The 22217-nt window shown below is 37.9% G+C and overlaps 1 protein-coding gene across 6 annotated transcripts in view; it reads left to right on the forward strand.

Annotated features, from left to right (window-relative positions):
• Positions 1-22217, forward strand: part of PSD3 (pleckstrin and Sec7 domain containing 3) — a 535293-nt gene that overhangs the window by 382999 nt on the left and 130077 nt on the right. For all 6 annotated transcript variants that reach the window (XM_058525349.1, XM_058525350.1, XM_058525352.1 and 3 more), the window contains one exon: positions 16000-16043. In XM_058525349.1, coding sequence (XP_058381332.1) covers positions 16000-16043 — 44 coding nt within the window. The remainder of the gene's footprint in view (positions 1-15999; positions 16044-22217) is intronic.

A 22217-nucleotide genomic window follows, 5' to 3' on the forward strand; every position in this document is an offset into this window, starting at 1 on the left:
ACAATATATTCTAATATATATTTAAAGTCATTTTTCGGATAAATGACTTTAAATACTAATGGATAGCAATATATCTCTTTTGCTACTGTTGAAACTCTCACCCAAGTTTTTATTTGTTTGAGATGTGTGAAAATGGGTCACTCTTCTCCCATAGTTTAGGAACATAGTTGGACATCTTCCAAATCTGCCACTGCCATTGCCCCTGTCCTAGTCACTTCATGTTTCACCCATATACCACCAGTCTTGCTGCCACTTTCCTTGCTCTGTTCTAATCCTTTCTCCACACAGCAGCCAGGACGACCTTTAAGAACATGAATTACACTAGGTCACTTTCCTGCTTAAAATCCTCCAGTCGTTGCCTGACACACGCAGAATAAACCCTTGTTTTCTAGTCAAAAAGCCCTACGTGACATGTCTACCTATTGCCTTTATCACACACAGCACTCAAGGCCCACCATGCTCTAGCTACACTGGCCTTGTTTCTGTTTCTCAGACCCACCAAGCTCTGTTATGCCAAGGAGCTGCTCAATGCTCTTTCCCTTCACCTTTGCGTGGCTGCTCCTGGACTCTCATACCTTCAATTTCCTTGTAGAGAGGCTCTTTTGACCATCCAGTCTAAAGCTACTCTTTTGAGTTACCTTATCTTAATTACCTTTTAATAATTATCTGGTAGCCTACCAGAAGTGATGGAATCATCTTTTATCTCTTTGTTTTCTTATTCCTTTATTGTCCGTTTCCACCCCCACTAAATCTAAGTTCTATGTTTACATTGTTCACCACTGGACTTTCAGTGCCCATATTAATATTTGACCACCTGACAGGTAATAGAGACTAAGGACACATTTGCTGACTGAATTATATGAATGAAGGAGTGAATAGTTTTAAGAGATTTATTTATACTATAGTGTTACAAGTGTTACAATTGTTATACTATACTATTCGTGTTACAAACATAAATTATAGTCTTCTAGTAGTTATAAAATATACTATTCTAGTATAAGTACTTTTAGTATACTATGCTATTATAGAAAAAAATGCATTCTTATCTTTGTCTAGTAGTAATAAAAAATACTTTACCCTGACATATCAGCATATGTTATGATAAAATATTTGTTATGTTTATTGTACAATAGAGTAATACAATAAATATGAATTGAGCAAGGTATACCATGTAGGCAGTTGGAGTGGACAGATTATGAAGATTCAATTACGTGTTAAAGGAGAATTTGAGCTACTGATCATCAGTTCGCAGAGGAAAGAATGCGGATATCATTGTTTTTTAACTTCGTAAACTCTGATTTCTAGTAAGTTTTTTTAACAACAAAGCATTTATCAAAGTTGCAAAATTTATCACTCAGTCTATTTATATTAATTTAAAACATGTGTGTGTGTTTGTGTATTGTGTCATGATTAGGGCAGTTAAAAGCGCTGGCTTTGGCTTCGGATAGACCTGTCTTCAGATCCCTGGATCTGCTCTATGACCTTTGGCAGGTTACTCAACGTTTATAAGCATTAGATATATCATTTCTGAAGTGAGGATAATAATACCTCTCTCATATACTTGCTGTGAAGATCCAATGAGATTAAGTGAAAATAAATCTCTTGGCACAGTGCCTCACATAGTGTGGCCTCGTAGAAGCTATCCTCTTATCATTGGTGAAGTAGCAGCTATTGAGACATGGCTAGAACATCATTATAAAGTTATAGAAATCTCACCAAGTGAAACTTTATTCAGATATTCAGAAGTTTAATACTCAGAAGTTTAAATCTCTACATCTTAAACCAGAAAGTTTTGCTGTATCTATTCAGCGATTCTCATTGTTTCTTCTCTACAGTTTTCTAATCACATCATTCTATTCAGAGTTTCAAAACCTGTGTCCTATTGGACAACAGATGTGTTTTGTCTGGCCAGCAGTGGTTTTTGTTGCCACACTTGAAAATTTGTGAGCCTTGAATAATTTGTACTTCTGGCTGCTTCTGAAAAATAATAAGAGCCAGCAGTAGTGACTTTGCATTCTCTCCTGGTTGAAATCAGGCTGCAGCTGAGTATTAGCTGCCCCTCCAGATTGAGCTTCCCTAACCCCTGGAGTCTCTCTTGGTTGTCTTGACTCTTATGTTTCCTGTCTGCTTCTCTAGATATTTGAGTCTCAATTTGTTTTTTGATATTGGACCAGCATTTGGACTTGATATTCAACCAATTCATTAGAATATGTTTACATTTTTTATTGAGGTGTAATTGACATATAACATTATATGAGTTTCAGATGTACAACATAGTGATTCAGTATTTGTATACATTGTGAAATGATCACCACGATAAGTCTAGTTAACACTCATCAGCTAAAATAGTTAAAAAAAATTTTTTTCTTGGGGTGAGGACTTTTAAGATCTACTCTCTTAGCAACGTTCAAATATGCAATACAGTATTATTTACTGTAGTTACTATGCTGTATATTACATTCCCATGGCTTATTTATTTATAACTGAAAGTTCGTACCTTTTGACCTCTTTCACCTATTTCTCCCACTCCCACCCCTGCCCTTCTGGCAACCTCCAATCTGTTCTCTGTGAGCTGATTTTTCTCTGCCTTTTTGGGTTTTGTTTCTGTTTTAGATTCCACATGTTAGTGAGATTATACGGTATTTGTCTTTCTCTGTCTGACTTATTTCACTTAGCATAATATCCGCTAGGTCCATCTGTGTTGTCGCATATGGCAAGATTTCATTCTTTTTTTATGGCTGATTAATATTCCATTGTATATTTACACCACCCTTTTTTAACCATTCATCCATTGATAGACACTTAGGTTATTTCCATATCTTGGCTGTTGTAAATAATTCTGCAGTGAACATGGGGGTGTATATATATTTTTGAGTTAGTGTGTTTGTTTTCTTCAGGTAAATACCCAGAAGTGAAATAGCTGGATCATGTGGTAGTTCTAGTTTTAATTTTTTGAGGCTTCTTCATACTGTTTTCCATGGTGGCTGCAACAATTTACACTCTTACCAGCAGTGCACAAGGGTTGCCTTTTCTGCAAATCTTTGCCAGCATTTGTTATCTCTTGTCTTTGTTATAACAGCCATTCTAGCCAATGCGAGGTGATATCTCATTGTGGTTTTGATTTGCATTTCCCTGATGATTAGTGAAGTTGAGCATCTTTTCAGGTACCTGTTGACCATCTGTATGTCTTCTTTGGAAAAATATCTATTGTCTGCCTATTTTTTATGTAATGTTTTTTTACTGTTGACTTGTATGAGTTCTTTATATATTTTGGATATTAACCCCTTATCACATATATGATTTACAAATATTTTCTCCCGTTCTGTAGGTTGCCTTTTCATTCTGTTGATGGTTTCCCTTGCTGTGCAGAAGCTTTTTATTTTGATGTAGTCCCACTTGTTTATTTCACTTTGTTGCCTTTGCTTTTGGTGTCAAATCCAAAAAATTATCACCAAGACTGATGTCAAGGAGCCTACCATCTGTTTTTTCCTAGGAGTTTTAAGGTTTCAGGTCTTATATTCAAATCTTTAATCCATTTTGAGTTAATTTTTTGTGTGTAGTGTAAGATAGGGGTCCATTTTTATTATTTTGCATGTGGCTGTCCGGTTTTCCCAACACCATTTATTGAAAAGACTGTCCTTTCCTCAATGTGTGTTCTTGCTTCCTTTGTTGTAAGTTAATTGACCATATATGTGTGGGTTTTATTTCTAGCCTCTCTGTTCTGTTCCATTAATCTATGTGTCTTTTTTTATACCAATACCATACTGTTTTGATTACATAGCTTTGTAGTATAGTTTGAAATCAGGAAGTGTGATGCCTCCACCTTTGTTCTTCTTTCTCAAGATTGATTTGGCTATTCGGGGTCTTTTGTGGTTCCATACAAATTTTAGGATTGTTTGTTCTGTTTCTGTGAAAAATGCCATTAGCATTTTGATAGGAATTGCATTGACTTTGTAGATTGCTTTGGGTACTATGGACATTTTAACAATATTAATTCTTCCAGTCAATGAGCACAGAATATCTTTCCATTTATTTGTGTCTTCCTCAATTTCTTTCAACATCTTGCAGTTTTCAGTGTACAGATATTTTACCTCCTTGGTTAAATTTATTCGTAGGTGTTTTATTCTTTTTGCTTATTTGTAAATGGGTTTGCTTTCTTAATTTCTCTTTCTGATAGTTCATTATTAATGTGCAGAAATGCAACAGATTTTGTATATTGACTGTGTCTCCTGCAACTTTACTGAATTCTTTTATTAGTTCTAACAGTTTTTTGGTGGAATCTTTAGAGTTTTCTGTATATAATATCATGTCATCTGCAAATAGTTTTACTTCTTCTTTTCCAATTTGGATGCCTTTTATTTCTTTTTCTTGCCTAATTGCTCTGGCTAGGACTTCCAGTACTATGTTGAATAAAAGTGGTGAGAGTGGGCACCATTGGTCTTGTTCCTGATCTTAGAGGAAAAGCTTTCAGCTTTTCACCGTTGCGTATGATTTTAGCTTGTGGGCTTGTCATATATGACTTTATTATGTTGATGGATATATTGACAGTTTTAACAAGGGGAAAAATTCTTTCTACTTAAAATTTTTGCTCAACAAGGAACTTACTACAAATATTGAATCATTATGTTGTATACCTGAAACTAATATAAAGTTATATGTCAATTATACCTCAATTAAAAAAATAACTTAGTGGTTATTTAGTTTTTAAAGTTTGCTTACATTTGGAATAGTGTTATTTGTACTACCATATTTAAGAAAGTTTCCCTAAGACACAGCGGCCACTCAAATGGAAGGCAATTGTAAGGTGTAGAAAAGGCACTTTAGGAGGAGTGTGTTCTGTATAAATACTTATGACACCTTATTGACCAAGCTTACCCTCAAAATGAATGAGTGAATGAATGAATATATACTTACATTAGTAAAAGTTTAGAGTATTGCATTAGTGTGAGTGATAATCAGCAGTTAAAATTTTTGTTCACTTTCAAGTTTGGTTTAGTGCCCCTCCAGAGCTGCTCACCAAATCTTTTGGGAGGTGTGTCTCTTTAGTATGATCTTTGGCTGCATTTTTCCCTCTTTGGTAATAATGAAGGAATGCTGGTTCCTATTTTAGCTCACGAAGATACATTTGACAACAGGCAATCAGGCAAGCCTCTTGTGCCCCTCCTCCCCCTTAGAGAATCAAATCAATGTCTCTCTGTCTCTCCCTTTTTCATTCTTGTTCATATGCAATTTAAAAATGTCCATTTATTAATACAAGAGTCATGCCTGGGATTTGGGAGCAGGTATTGATGCTACTAATCAATAACCATGACAAAAAAATTAGTGGGGGACACAGGAAAGGGGAGCAGGGACTAGGAAAGAACTAATTTGAGAGTTTGACCAGGTGATTTCTGAGATCTTTTCAAGTAGAAACATAGAATGGTAGATCTGGAATGGGACCAAAAAAAGATAACTTTATGCAGCCCTCTTGTATTGCACATTTAGAAAATGAAGACCAGGTAAATGCAATGATTTATCTTCAAAGGGCAAGTTAGTGACAGTTAGATGCCCCCCCTCCTCAAATTCTTAGATCCTAAGATTGTCTCTAAAGAGAATACTTGTAATATAATGTCACATATTAGATACTGTGTGTGAAAGTATCTTACACGTTGTAAGTAGAAAAAAGTGAGTTGATTCCATTAGCTGACTAATTCTCTGTTAGGTAAAGTAGAGTCAAGGTTAGCAGCACATTTTGTTGTCTTTACATAAGAGGGCCGAAGGCAGAGTGGAGTCACCTGCACCTGACGTAATGCTTCTCCAGCCCGTAGAGTGCAGTAAAAAACGTTTGTGACGTGATGAATTATGCATACTAATTATACTTCAGATTCCCTTTCAATAAGGTAAGGGCATTTAAATTAATTTTGTGGTGTCTATTATAGATTTGCTGGCACATCTACTCAATGGACTCAGACACAACGGTTAGATGTTTCTGCCACTGCTGCCTGGGTTTGCAAGGACACCACAACGCAAGGTTAAGTTAATTGTCCAGAACATAGGTTTTGGCTTTGTTTACATGGTGGCTGGATCCAAAAAATAGATCTGACTATAAATGTGGAAAAAAACAAAACTCAAAATAAATTACTTTGTATTGAACATGGTTCTGTTACCCTGAATGAGAGCTAAAGAGATGAATGTTTATGAGGTTGCTTGTGAATATATGTTCTTTAATGTCGTGCTCTTTAAACTTGGGTACATGAAAACTGTCCGGTGGATATGGGAACAAAGGTAGTTTAAAGGGAATCAGTTTTCCAGAAACTCTTCTGTAGTATGTACTTCTCCCTAAAATGGATCTAGCTATGAATACTCTTGTGGTCAAAGCTTCAGGCTGTTTATCCTTTTTCACCTCTGCTTGACAGTTGCCTTCTGCCACTTAAAAAAGAAAAAAAAAAAAAAAAAAAAGGCACAGCTCTCCCCTGTAACCTTATTTGGTACATTGCACAGGCGTAAAAGCCTCCAGGGGTAGAGGGGGCAAACGAAGAGTCAATTCTAAGCACTGGTTTTAGGGAAGCCTCCTTTAATGAGGGGGTAATGCAGTTTTTCAATGTTATTTTAAGGTATAGAGAAGAAAATAAAAGTTGAGGGCCGTTGCTTTTACATATTTTGAGTTTTTCTAACCAATTTGAAATTCATTTGGTAACTAGTTTTATCATTAATTTTTAACTGATGTCTTTTTCAAACACGGTTTTTCTCTGATAATATTTCCAGAGTCGTGCATATTTAATATTCCGTACTTAAAAGTCTGTTTCGTCAGAATATCTGCACGAAGCAGCATTGCACTTGAAAAAGGTAGCCATGGTGTTGATGGCGTCATAATTCTTCCCGTGTACAAGTTTCATTGTGGTCACTGTCAGTTTCACTAAGGGAAATTGGAAGCTGTGTTATCCTTCATACTTTTCATAGTAATTCAAGGAGCACAGAAAATAAATCATTGGAGTTTAGAGGTGATTGAACTAAAATACATGAATTTCAGAGACTGCAAAATGTGTTTCTGGAGAGAGAGAGACTCATGGTTACACAATGCATGGTACTGGAGAAAACTTCAGAGAACCATGCGTGGGCTGTCAGTGATCATGCTAAGCCTTGAATAAAATTGCATTTTGTATCTCGATGAGAAGCAATCAAAAGTGAAGAACAAAGACTTCAAGGTAAGTTTAGACCAAGATACCGTGATCTCTATAATTTAAGCAATTTACTTTGCTTTCTCATTCTTAAAAATTATAAACCTTCAATTTGAAGAATCATTCTGTCCTGTTTAGTCTCAGTGGAGGTATTTGATTGTTGTCTAGCTCCTGGGTTAAGTTCCAGGAACTTCAAGTAGGGAAAAGATGGGTAAACTTGCAAAGCAGTGATGTTTAACCAAGGGTTTGTATCAGAGTCACATATGGAGCATTTGGAAATATTCACATACAGTCATGCACTGTATAGTGAATGACATTTCGGTCAATGACGGACCACGTATATGATAGTGGTCCCCTAAGATTATAATGGAGCTGAAAATTTTCTGTTGCCTAGTTAACATCATAGCCATCATAAGGTCATAGCACAACGCATTACTGACGTGTTGTGGTGATGCTGGTGTAGACAAACCTACTGCACTGCCAGTTGTATAAGAGTATAGCACATACAATAATGTACAGTACATAATACTTGATAATGATAACAAATGACTGTTACTGATTTATGTATTTACTATACTATACTTTTTATCATTACTTTAGGGTGTTCTCTTTCTGCTTACGAAAAAATAAAGTTTACTGTGGAACAGTGTGCTGTGTTAGGCAGGCAGCAGCCTCATACATCTCATGTTTACCACGTCTCGATTGCATCATTTTCTCTTGTGCTTGATTTAATCTTGTGTTGTTTTGTTCATCATGGCCCCTAAGGATACAAAATCCACTGCTAATTTTGCCAGTAAGAGGCCACATCTAGTGATTGACCTGGAAATGAAATTTAAAGTGATTAAAGGCTATGAAGGTGGAAAATCAGTGATGGTTATTGCTCACCAATCAGGCATGTCCCATTCCACCATAGCTACAATCTTGAAGAAGAAGAACAAAGTGATGGAAGCTGTTAAAGGATCTGCTTCATTGAAGGCAAGTAGACTAAGAAAAATTTGAGAAGGGCCTATATCAAACATGGAGAAACTTCTGATGACCTGGATTGAAGACCAGACACAGAAGCATATCCCTCTCAGTGCCGTGATGGTCACAGCCAAAGAAAATTTGTTTGAGATGTTGAAAGAAAAGGTTGGACCCGACTACAGTGTTGAATTTACTGCTAGCTCTGGGTGGTTTAGACGATTCAAGAATCGTTATTCATTACATAATGTGAAAATGAGTGATGAGTCTGTGAGTGCTAATCTGAAGGCGGCTAAAGAATTTTTGGAAACTCTAGATGAGCTGATTGTGAAAGAAAATTACGTGCCAGAGCAAATATTCAGTATGGATGAAACTTCCCTATTCTGGAAGCGGATGCCTAAAAGGACTTGCATCCATAAGGAGGCCACATCAATGCCAGGTTTCAAGGCTTTTAAGCACAGGATAACAGTCCTGCTTGGGGGCAATGTTGCAGGCTGTGAATTGAAACCCTTTGTGATCTGGCACAGTGAGACCCCAGGGCCTTCAAGCATATCAGTAAGCACACACTGCCAGTGTACTACAGGAGCAATAAGAAGTCATGGATGACCCAGCTCCTCTTCCAAGACGCCCTCCTGAATTGCTCTGCCAGCAAACTGGAGAAGTACTCTTTGGAGAATAACATACCTTTCAAGATTTTGCTTATTGTTGATAATGCTCCTGGACATCCTTCTTTTATTGGTGATCTTCATCCCAATATCAAAGTGGTGTTTCTCCCTTCAAACACCACTTCTTTGATCCAACCAATGGATCAAAGAGTTATGGCTGCTTTTAAGGCCTACTACCTGAGGAGGACCTTTGCCCAGGCTATTGCTACAACTGAGGAAGACACTGAAGCAATTCTGGAAGGATTACAACATCTATGACTGCATTAAGAACTTTGCTTGGGCTTGGGGTGATGTCACCAAGGAGTGTATGAATGGCATCTGGAAGAAGACACTCAAGAGGTTCACCTGTGACTTCAAAGGATTTGCCAAGGATGAGGAGGTGGCAAAAATCAACAAGGCTGTGGTTGAGGTGGTAAACAACTTTACCTGGGTGTGGATGAGGATGACGTTGAGGAGCTCCTAGAGGTGCTTCCTGAGGAATTGACTTACGAGGAGCTGTTGGAACTGGAGCAGGAATGCACAGCTGAAGAAGAGGCAAGAGAGAAGGAAACTGTAGGAGAAGGAAAAGAAGAACCCCCAAGAAAATTCACAGTGAAGGGTTTAGCAGAAGCTTTTGCAGACCCAACAAGCTCCTTAAAAAGTTTTGAAAACATGGACCCCAACACCAAAAGGTTTTCATTAATAGAGAGGAACGTTCACGGTACATTATCTGCTTACAAGCAAATCTGTGATGACAAAAGAAACAGACCAAACAAACTACCGTGGACATATTTCTGAAAAGAGTGACACCTCGTCAAGGAGAGCCTCAGGCAGGTCCTTCAGGAGGCGTTCCAGAAGAAGGCCTTGTTATCATAGGAGATGATAGCTCCATGCGTGTTATTGCCCCTGAAGACCTTCCAGTGGGATAAGATATGAAGATAGAAGACAGTGATACTGACGATCCTGACCCTGTGTAGGCCTGGGCTAGTGTGTGTGTTTGTGTCTTAGTTTTTAACGAAAAGTTTAAAAAGTAAAAAAGAAAAATTAAAAATTTTAAAAATAGAGAAAAGCTTATAGAATAAGGATATAAAGAAAGAAAATGTTTTTATACAGCTGTTCAATGTGTTTGTGTTTTAAGTTGTGTTATTACAAGAATCTAAAAGTTAAAAAAATTAAGAAGTTTAGAAAGTAAAAATGTTACAGTAAGCTAAGGTTAATTTATTATTGAAAAAAGAAAGTATTTTTTATAAGTTTAGTGTAGCCTGAGTGTCCAGAGATATAAAGTCTACAGTAGTGTACAGTGATGTGCTAGGTCTTCACATCACTCACCACTCACTCACTGACTCACCAGAGCAACTTCCAGTCCTGCGAGCTCCATTCATGGTGAGTACCCTATACAGGTGTGCCATTTGTTATCTTTTATACTGTATTTTTACTATATCTTTTCTATGTTTAAATATGTTTGAATATACAAATACTTACCGTTGTGTTAGAATTGCCTACAGTATTCAGTACAGTAGGATGCTGTACAGATTTGTAGCCTAGGAGCAATAGGCTATACTATGTAGCCTAGGTGTGCAGTAGGCTACACCATCTAGGTTTGTTTAAGTACACTCTGTGATGTTTGCACAAGGATAAGATCACCTAATGACGCATTTCTAAGAACGTATCCCCATTGTTAAGCAACGAATGACTGTATAGGTTCCTCATTCAGGAATCTGATTCAATAGATCTGGGATGGGATTCAATAATCAATATTTTTAAAACATCGTTGACTGATTCTTGTATGTACCCTCCTCATACCTTCAGTTGAGACTGCTGTGGTAAAAGGCTGTTTTGCCCAGGGACTCACTCTGGAAATATTTCTGAAACTGAACCTGTGGGTATGATCATTCTTCATTCAGATATCTGTCTTCCATTTATACTCTGGTGTCTTAGCTTCCTATGGTTGCTGTAACAAATTACCACAAACTTGGTGTCTTACAACAGAAATTTATTCTCTCACAATTTTGGAGGCTAGAAGGTTGAAGTCTAGATATGTTGACAGGGCTGTGCTCCCTCTGGAAGGTCAAGGAGAGAATCTCTCCCTGCCTCCTCCAACTTCTGGTAGTAGTGACATTCTTTGGCTTGTGTCTGTATCACCCCAATTTCTGTGTCCATCTTCACATTGCTGTTTCTTCTTCTGTCTTTCTTAAATCTCCCTTCACCACCTTCTTAAATATACACCACCTTCTTAAATATACACCACCAGCCCAGATACTCTCCTCATCTCAAGATCATTAACTTAATTATGTTTGCAAGCTTTTTGCTGTAGTGTACAGAAACATACACAGGTTCTAGGAATTAGGACCTGGACATCTTTTGGGGGTCCATTATAGCCTACCACAGCTGGTTATCACTTCACTGCATGTGATTCATATGGGCTGCTGTGGCCCATTAAGATTTGATACCTTTCTCCACTTATCCATAACTACCAATTCATGGCCACAGGGAAGTGGCAGCCTTCCATGACACTATTTACCCACAAACCTTGCTGTCTTGGAGCTAGGTCAGATAATCTCTCACATAGCTAGAGATAAATTATTTTCCTGAGCTATAGACTACACCTCCAGTTTTAGCCATTCATGTATCAAATACCTTTGATCATTAGTGGACTGAGTATAGGATCAGTGCAGCAAACCCATCATCCTCACTGACAAAGGCATTTCAAGCGTGTGTCATAAGGACAGTGGCTCTTGTTTAAAGCTCATCTTTTAAGAGTAGAATATTACAGTGACCAGCATTATTTGAATCTATTCTGAGAGAGGCACAAGCCTTGTTACCTTCTCACATGGGCCTCAACTTAAGCCATGCATTTACAATGCTATAAAGTTTGGTCTTAGGAGGAGAGAATGTAGTTAGTTGATAGGAAAGAATGTACAGAGTTTGTGAAAACCAGCTACAGGACCTTGAGAGAATTTAATTAACGTTGGGCTTCATTTTTCTCATCTATGAAAGGAAGAATTTTTTTTTTTAATTTTTATTTATTTATTTTTCCCCCAAAGCCCCAGTAGATAGTTGTATGTCACAGCTGCACATCCTGCTGTGTGTGGGATGCGGCCTCAGCATGGCCGGAGAAGCAGTGCGTCGGTGCGCGCCCGGGATCCGAACCCGAGCCGCTGGTAGCAGAGCGCGCACACTTAACCACCAAGCCACAGGACCGGTCCCTGAAAGGAAGAATTTGTTTCATGATCTCTAAGGCTCTTTCAGCTCTGAAATTTTATTTTGTTGTTTCTTGAGTGAAAATTAGAATTTTAACAATTTGTCCTAGAAACATTATTGCTAAAAGACTTGTTCTTGTACCATTAGTAGTCACGTACAAGAGTGATAGTAAATGTGATTGTAACCTGAAACTTTCTTCATTGTGTGGTAGGAGTATAAAAGTATTTTGGATGGAACAATTGATAGAAAAATCCTGGCAGTCCTAGGATTCTGACTTGAGTATGTTTTATGTTACCATAAACCACCTATCCTTGGGCTTTGTGTGTAATGTTTCTGTACTCAAAAGATTAAATATTTCATACCAGTGCAGGTTACTCAGATCGAGAGTACACTTTCACTATTAGGTCTTCATGCCCTAGTTCCTCTTCACTGAGTTTGTGATACTTTGGGAACATCCAAGTGCAGCTGACATGTGGATCTGAAGTTCACAAGAGTTCACATGGGCTGAAGATAAGCCCTTAAGTTCACCCACCTTTAAGGGATAAGATGAGGAAGATGTGAGTAATGAGAAGGATTATCCAAGGAGATAGGAGAAAATTCAGGAGACTATATATTGTGTCACAGAAAACAAGGAAGAAAATATTTGAGAGTATTCAGGGCTGCTGAAAGGTGAGGAGATCCAGGGACACTAAAAAGTGACCTTAAATTTAGCGTGAAGCTGAAGCATTTATTGTGATCAGTTTTAATGAAGGAACAGGATCGAAAGCTAGATTGTCTGAGTTGAAGAGAAGAGATTAAGTGGAGATAAGAATTGTAGAAACCTCTCAGAAACTTGGCTGAAAAAGAGGGGCTGAGGAACAGAGGGTCATAACTAAATAACGAGGTGGGGTTGGGAGAGACTTGCACGTGTTTGAAAGCTGGTAGAAAGGAGCCGATAAAGGAGGAGATGTTACCTCATAAAGGGAAGGTATCAGGACCAGTGCTAGAGGCTTAGCCTTGCAGAGATGGGACACCCCTTCCCTAACCATCAGAATGGAGGAAAGAATCGATGCTAGTGCAGATACATTTTAGGGAAGATGGAAAAAGTTAAAGGAGGCTCATGAATGAAAGCTCTGCTGAAGTTTGAGCTGATGAATACTCAGTGGCATTAATTTGTGCTGTTGTTTAATTTTCTCTGTTAGTACTGAATTAGTCATATACAAATAGGGGAGGCAGTGAAGCTCAGGAGGATTATACCAGCGGCTGGGTCAATGCTACTTCCTCTTTAACAGATACCCCAGCCTCCCTGACTTCAGGGATGGGCCCAGTCATAGAACCTCATCTCCCAGCCATATGGATTAGTCCATGGGGAGGACACCTCACCAATTGGAATCTTTTCAAACTGGAGCTGGGAGAAAGAACTGTTTGTTTCCTCTTGTTGAGAGACGCAAAGATGTGAATGGGTGTTGCTTGTTGTGGACGTGTTTCTTGTGTGATAAAGAAACAAGGAGTGGAGATGTTGGGGTGGAAAGAGGAGAAGAGTTGAGAGGAGAGGGGGGGAGAGTTTTAAATTCCTATGTCCCTGAGGCCAGCTCCATCCATATCTTTTTATGATTTGGCTACATAAACTATTAGGTCCCCCTTTCCCTTAAGGTAGTTCGAGTTTAAGTATTTGTATTTGAAACTAAAGAAACCTTAACTAATATGTGACCGATCACATACTGGTTTTGACCAAATCGCTGGTCAAGAGTTACAGTGTTTCTTCTCAGGTACAACAGACAGGCAGTGGGACAAAGAAGTCCCATAGGATGAGGTGACAGAGCCTGGAGTCCAGGCTCCACAGGAAAGGAAGTGATGCCTGTTGGGCTAGAGATAAAGAGGAGTCAAGGAATTCAGCTCTTAGCTAAGTTTAAGTGGATAAAAGGAGAGGAAGCTGTGATGAGGGTGTATGGGTGCTGAATGCATTTGCAAAGCAAATTTTCCTTTTTTAAAAAAAATAGTAGATCGTCATAAAGCTCTAAAAGATTCAGGAAAATCCTTTCGTAATTTTGTGATGGAAAAAGATAATGATAACATCAATCTTTTAGATTTGTTGTATTATATACACAGGGAGAAGACTTGACCTACAAGATGACAAGTTTCTTGAATATTGCAAGATACACTATAAAGATTTTTGCTGTGTGATATGCAGCTGATTGAGTAACAAGAATTTTCTAATTTGGAACTCAGTATTTCTTTAAGCAAAATATTCTCATGGGCAAAAAATTTGAAAAAACTGTATTGTAGGACAGAATTGAATGTATTAGAAAAATTTTAAATGCTTTCCTATCATTTTCAACTCACTACCTTTAAGAACAGATCTTTTTTTATCTTTACCACGTGGTTAAATTACTCTGGGTAGTATTGAGTACCATAGTATATAAAGAACCTTTAATGATCTGTCTCTTCTAAATTGCGTTTTCTCAGCCCACTATTACTTGTGGGTTCAAAATGGCTCATAGAAGTAATAGAATCCATTTAAAAGACATTTATCCAGTAAGAGTCTCCTGAGGCGTGAGTAACACATTTACTCTCTCTGCACTTCTGTGACATTAGCTATATAATAGGTTATTGCAGTTATTCAGTAAATTTGAGTTCCTCAAAAAGAATATCCAATTCATAGCATGGTCTTTGTCCCTCAGTTTACCTCTTATTTTAATTTGGTGTTCTATCATTTTTGTATTTGAAGACATGTTTTACCATATCCTGGTAGTGGTGAAATGTATCCTAATTTTTATTAGCTCCCGTAATTATCCAATAGTTAAATTGACTCTTGTAGCCACACTGAAGAAGTCCCACAGAGTTCATCAAGATACTGGCTAAGGATACATGTATTGACTCTTAAATAATGTAAAATCTGTAACCTAAATCTATTTGTACTGCCTCTGGAAGTGTTTTGCTGAAAAGGGGATTCGCCAATAGTGTACACACATGGACTGCCTCTTACACTTGGACGAGACGTATTAGAAGGCAGAAAATAGGAGTACGAGGCAGTTCTGCCTCTGCTCTGCTGTGCTACCTGGGGAACTTTCTGAACCTGCCATTTCCTCATTTGAAAGGTAAGGGGTTGGATGGCATCTCATCCCCCCTTTTCCCATCTTAAAGTAAATGAAATCTTTGCTGAGTCTAATAATCCAAGTCCTTCTTTGAAGCAAAATGTTCCAACTTCGTCCTAATGTTACTATGCACATAGTTATCCTTTTCTTCAATATAATTTTCTCTTGCTTAGAGATGCATTCTTTATCTTACTCAAAATTAAGAAAGCAGAGATGTGGAGTAGCATCTTCTTGGGTAGTTGTCATAGGGGAACAGCTTAGAGCTTATGTGTCATGCCAGAGCTGGGAGAATCAGGGAGGCAGTCTTCTGCGACTTGACTGTGTCATTATTGTTACCAAAGCTCTAAAGAAGCTTTCTGTCCCCCTCCATCACCTCACACACACCAGGATCACACTCAGTAACTGTAAAGCAGAAGTAGGAAGTTAGACCGATAAAAGCTGCTTGAGTCATTGGTATAGAAACTCTGAAATTATTCTAAGATGGTTTTCCATAATCTAGCTTCAGCCTCCTTCCATGTGTCTTGCTCATTAAGTTGTAATGAAAACCATTATATTTATTATTGAAAAAATGAATGAAATTAGTGAAAAAGGTACGAGTACTCTAACATCCAAACAAGTAAAACTGCAAGACCATATTTTGAATAAAAAAAAAATAGAATGGTCTAATTTTAATCATATCCTAATATTTTACTATGATAAAATGTAATACAGTATTATATATCTTATTTATGAAAGACATTTTTTACTTTGTGAAAAATCTCTGTTTCACAAAACACTGCTTACTCTGTGCTCACTTGCCTCCCCTGTGCGTTCCTCATCTCTGCAGAGCCAACAGGATGACCAACCAGAGGTCTGGGGGGTGCTTGCTGAATCACTCAAGCCTTTTGGCTTTGGTCGCTTGCTGAATTCAAAATGTGTAACAGAATCAAAAGAATAATTCCATCTTGTTTTCTTTCTTTGCAGGCTCTGTATAACTCAATCAAGAATGAGAAGCTTGAATGGGCAGTGTAAGTATGCTGGATGTCAGCCTTTTCATAAATGAACTACTTGCTCTTTTCTTACTGTCTTTCTTTATGCCTTGGAGGTGATCCTAGAGGATGAAATATGCATGGCAAGTTCTCATTTTACCCCGTGTCTTCCCTACTTTGTATAAAACCTGAGTAAACCCTGAGTATCCCGTGTCTTTTTCTTGGTACCAAGCATGCTCCTATTCTGCTTTTGAAATGGTTGCTATGCCTGTAGGCAATTAACTATCTTTTTAATGTATCCTTTTAAAAAATAACATTCTAAAAGAAAATCTGATAAAATTACATACATTCCAAAATGCAATACAAATGATTTTGGTACCATCCACCTATTTTAATTCTCTCCTTCCTATTGTCATAGATCAAGGTTTTTCAATTCTATTTCCTATAACACTAATTATAACAGGATATTGATAGATAAGCTTGAGAAATGATGGATTGAATAAAGCTAAAAAAATTTTTTTTAACTCTGGGTGCTTATATAATACCAACGTATATTATCAATCTCCAAGAGAGGAATGGAATTTGCAATGTTTCCTGAACCTATTTGACAGTACGACGTAGTGTTTCAAAGTACATACTTTGAAAGATGGTATTATAGATAAATTACACCTACCTCTACGTAGATCAACAGTTCTACTCTCATTAAATTTTCACTAATCAATGCAGCAGTTAAGAATTTAATTTGTTAGGGAAGAATCTTTACTAAAATTTTAATCAAGTTGTCAAGAAATTAGGTCAAAATATGTTTTTTAATTAGAACTACATGTGAAATTTATTTTTAATATTAAGCATTCATAAATATTTTTCTACCATGTGACCTAACATAGCAGTCTGCAATGAACTTAGGTTTATGGAATCATAACTTGGGGGATAGATCCTATTCTTTCTTATGCATGTTGGAGAAAAGAGGCTTAGTGGTTGACTACATCTCAGATATATTATGCTAGAATGAATAAAAAATATCCATACCATTTGAATTGTTTCCACTAATTGTAAGGTCATGCGTATGGTACTGTTTTAAATTAGGGATTCAGAGTTTAAGTTGAGACTGTAATATTTGCAACTGTATGTGATGGCTTATGTGTCTGTGTATATGTACATCATGAGACTCACTTAAAGACAATGATTTCAAGGAAAACTCATTAAGATTAATAAGAAATCCTGATCTAAGATCCAAAGTGATCATTTTTGGACTTACTTCTCATGAATGAATGTGGGTTTCTTAGAAAAATTTCATAAGTGATATACTTAGAATCTTGCTGAAATGTTAAAGGCATATCCTGACCTATGGATAATATCTACTCTAGAGAAAATTAATAAAAATGAAATAATTATATATATATTGACACTAGGGAAGAGAATATTTTGAGGATTCTTTTATAAAGTTATTTTGAAAAGCAAAGAAATATACTCTTGAGAATCTGTTTTGTAAATCTGGATTTTTGATATATTGAATTTGTTACAATAGGTTTTATTTATATCTATGTGTAGTGGCAATTTGGTGCAAGAAAACTTTATCTTGGGCCCTATCCATGGGTGGGCTGAGTGGGAGTTTCTCCAAGAACTGTATTTATCTGTGATTCTCTTGTCAAGTCAACAGAGCATTGTGTTCAGATGCCCACATTCCAGAGTCAGATTTGGGTTTGAATTCTAGCTCTGCCATGTAGTAGGGTGGTCACTGGCCATGTTAACCTCTAGGCCTCAGTTGCCTGTTATGTATGATGACCAATTATTGAGCCTCATATTATCGTCAGGATGACCTGTGAAATCTAAAACACTAAGCATAAAGCAAGTCATCCCTCAAATGGTAACTAATGTTGAAGGTTTTAAAGCTCTGATTTCTATCTTGTCATTTTTCTTTTTATTTCTCTTGTTCATATGCTTTCATATCCACATTTATTCTTTAGCACCTTGCCAAGAATAAGGCATTACATACATAATTAACTTTCTTTACCTGTAAAATGAAAGCATTGGATGAAATGATCACAACTGTCCTGTCCAGTTTTAATGTTCTGTGAATTTTCAAATTTCACAGTTTATCAGTGTTTCTCAAGCTGACTTCCTGTGGAAGGAACACTGCTGTATCTAGAAGATATAAAACAAAAAGGGTTTATGGGTCAATGTGATGTGCTGTTTGAATTTCTATAGGAGATAAAGGGCCCAACCTTTTTGATCACTGAGTCCTGTTTTGATCATAAAGTACCTCTGAACAGCTATATAACTAGTGTTCCCTAGAACACGCTTTAGAAAACCCTGCTGTATGTCCGTTTATGTGATCCTTCAGATCAAGAACTAAGCTGTTTCCTTGGTAAGGACGTATGTGCATCATCATATACAACACTGTGCTCACCCCGGTCTCCTTGTACCTCTCCAGTCACACTTTCTCTGGCTCATTTTCCTCCTATTACCCATTAATGTTGGTGCCTCCCAAAGATCAGCATTTAGAATTGTCTTCTTTCACTAAAGAGTGCTCTTTCTCAGCAGTTTCATTCATTCTTAAAACTCCGTCTGCCGTCTCTGCAAAAATTCTTCCCGAATATATGCACAGCTCTGACCTCTTTCCCAAGTTTCAATTCAACGTTTGCAGTTTCCTGCAGGACATCTCCACTGGTACTTAGCATTCGCCATCTGTCTCTGAACTTTGTCATATGTTCTCTGTTTCAGTTCACGATATTAGTATTTCCCTACCTAACCTAGATTTTGGCCTCTGCGTCATCTTTGACTCCTCCCAGGCCTTGTCATTCACTACTTCATAAATGGCTTCAGACAGCACCCCCCCTTCCTGCCCGTCTGCTCTGAAGTCAGGCAGGCATACGTTTTGCTGCTTAATGGGTGCCCTCGCCTCCAGCTTCCTTCCTTGCTTTAACCTCTCTGAAGCACTCCTCTGCTCTGAAGATTCTGTTAGGCTCTGCACATTCTGCCACTAACCTATTTATTCCCCAGTATTTGTCTTCACACAGCCTACATTTCAACTAAGGTGCCACTAGGTGCAGTTCCCTGTACTTGCCGCATGGCTTCCTACCATTTTGTTGGTGCTCGTGAGGTGACCTTTGCTTAGAATCTACAGCCCTACCACTCCTTTGTGTTCAAAGCCTACCGTTCTCTACAGCCCACTCACAACCTGTTCCCTGAACTCTTTCCTGACCTGACCAACCAGAAGTAATCTCAGCCCTTTTAAACACCCATTTTGCTGTATCTAATGACACCAGCAGTTTCTGTTCCCCATTGTAGTTGTCTGCAGGAATGTTCTGTTAGACTGTAAGCCCTCTAAGGGAATGACATGTGTCTGGATTTGTCCCTTTGTATTCTCCATTGCTGAGCATGGTGCTTCTGTGTAATTAAGTCCACATAAAAGGCTCGAGAAAGAATGACAACAACAATGCGAGGAATTGCATTTCCTAAAAGACCAGCTTACAGTTGTGTAGTTTACACAATAGTTATAGGAAAGATACTGCTGCTGCAAAAGTTATAGGATAGTGTATCCTTCTGTGGAAGGTATCTTGATGTTGATTTTAGAACCTTAGAAAAAATCGAATTTTTTCTAGTTTTCGAATGGAATGTTGTAACAGGAGGGACCTCAGAGGTTTTTAGTTATTGGCTTTTCTAACTGGGTTCCATGGAGCCCTAAGGTTCCAGGGAGATGTGTGGGGGCTTCATAGGTGATGTGAGTGAGGAGAAAGGGGGAAAATGGCAGGGACCCAGTTCTGCCTTCTACAAGCGTTATGCCTATTTCAACTGACCAAAGCAGCCTCACTTTTATCTTTTCTTTTTTTGTGTGTGAGGAAGACTAGCCCTGAGCTAACATCCGATGCCAATCCTCCTCTTTTTTTTACTGAGGAAGATTGGCCCTGGGCTAACATCCGTGCCCATCTTCCTCTACTTTATATGGGACGCTACCACAGCATGGCTTGACAAACGGTTCGTCAGTGTGCGCCTGGGATCTGAATCTGCGAACCCCGGGCCACCGAGGCGGAGCATGTGCACTTAACCGCTGCACTACTGGGCTAGCCCCCACTTTTATCTTTTTTTAAATATGTATTTGGAGTTCCACTTAATATATTTTTTTAAAGGTATCTGTACAGTCACGTGCCATGTAACAACATTTTGGTCAACGATGGACCACATGTATGACCCATAAGATTAATACCATACAGCCTAGGTGTGTAGTAGGCTATACCAGCTAGGTTTGTGTAAGTACACTCTATGATGTTTGCACAACAAAATCGCCTAACAATGCATTTCTCAGAACTTATCCCCGTTGTTAAGCGACGCGTGACAGTAGTCAAAATTTTACAGTCTAGAAAAAATTTTCTTAAAAAAGAACTGCACCAGTTTAATGTTCTCATTTCATATATGAAGAAAATGAAGTCAAGAAACATTCCTTAACAGATCCAGTCACACAGTTAGTGTAGTAGCAAAGCCAGGGTTTGCTTCCCCAGGTGACCTGGCTCCCCATGGCAGCACCATGTCGCCTCGCTTCTCTGTAGCCACATACTCTTATAAAGTCTTTGCTGGGCGGGGATCATGTCTGAATGTTTCTGTGTCAGCCTTTGACACAGTGCAGATTGAGAGTTTTATATTGAATTTTTAATCTCATTAAATGCTCCTAAACTTACTAGTTTTTTCCCCCGGGCAAGTTAGGTAGCTAGGATCATTAATTCATCTATTCCACAAACAGCCTTTAAGCAGCTGCTTCTGTGCCTGGCCCAGTGCTGTGCCCCAGATACAAATATGAAAAAGACACAGGTTCTGTGCCTAATGAGAATACAGATGGGAGGAGGTGGATTGTACAAAGATGAAAACATAAAAATTGTAGTGAAGAATGCAATTAGCCAAACAGCCTCGTGGAACATCTCAGCTCCCTCACCCAGGCAACTACTGTTTCTTCCCCAGTTCCTTTGCTCCGGGGTTCGTTATTCATAAAGCATCTATTTGTTGAACTAGTTTGCACTAGGCAGTATGCTGTAAATTTGGGGAGAAAGAACATGTATAAGACATTTTCCCTGGCCTTAAGAAATTTTACAGTCTAGTACAAATGACTAAAAAAATAGTTAGAAGTAGTTACTCTCTCTGTTTGGGATGGGATGGGGTGAGGTGAGTTCAAGTGGATATAGGAGCTTATAATTTATGTTAGAATTGTTTAAAATTTAGCTACATGAGAATCTGCAGAGAATACAAAAATTAACAGAAAAGGGGAAACAAAGTAAATGCAGTACTATTCATTAGGAAAATTACTGATCTTCTCTTTCTACCTTTTGACTTCCATGTTTATTGCTGTTATTGTCGAAGAGTATTTAGAAATTGCAAGAAATCTCCTTTACCTTGGTTTAAAAAATTAAAAATTCATGTATCCAGCCTCACTTTAATTAAGACACAATAAAACTTTTAAATAATGTACTTCTGCTCCCCCATCCCCCTCAGTGATTGTGTTGCAACAGCATAGGCCTTGCTTATCATTATGTACAATTGTTCTCTGCAACTCTGAATAAGCATTTTTACAACCTTGCATCATGGAATAATTTTTGCTATTTCATATTACCCTATAACTCATTTTGGAAGAGCAGTTTAAAACCTTTGTTATCTTTGCTTTAAATTAAATTGTTTTCTGTCTGCCCTCACAGATCGAATTGTCTGGCTAATTAGGAATTAGGTGAGGCAGTGGTACATTGGGACCTTTTTGTCTTTCAGATCATGTGTTATGAAAGCCCCGAGCTTTAAAAAGTGTGGTTTTAAATACCAACAGTTCGTTGTTTGGCTTTTTTATCCTTTTTTTGTTATAAACTTTAGTTATGGCTGGTCTTTTCAGGAAACCAGTGCTGCCCATTTATTGGCTGATTTTAGGAAGTAGAGAAAGCTCTCCAAAGATATTCTTCCTCTTCTTTACCATGATTATGTGCGACGCTGCCTTTGAGGATGAGAGTGGGTGCCTGTGTTCACGGCTGTATATTTGTAAGACAGTGATAAATAAAGGCAATAAAGTAACTTGTTCTTTTATATGGCACTTTAATTCTTTATCCAATCCAAGGATCTCAATCCAAAATGAGCAACTGCTTCCAAAGCTCTTTGCTATGTAATCTCTGAAAAAGGTCTTTTTCCAAGAAAAGAACCCTTTGAGAACTCTTTTGCTTTCATTACTTGATGCCTTTTCATGTT

The sequence above is a fragment of the Diceros bicornis genome, chromosome 29, assembly GCF_020826845.1.
Source record: "Diceros bicornis minor isolate mBicDic1 chromosome 29, mDicBic1.mat.cur, whole genome shotgun sequence".
NCBI lineage: Eukaryota > Metazoa > Chordata > Mammalia > Perissodactyla > Rhinocerotidae > Diceros > Diceros bicornis.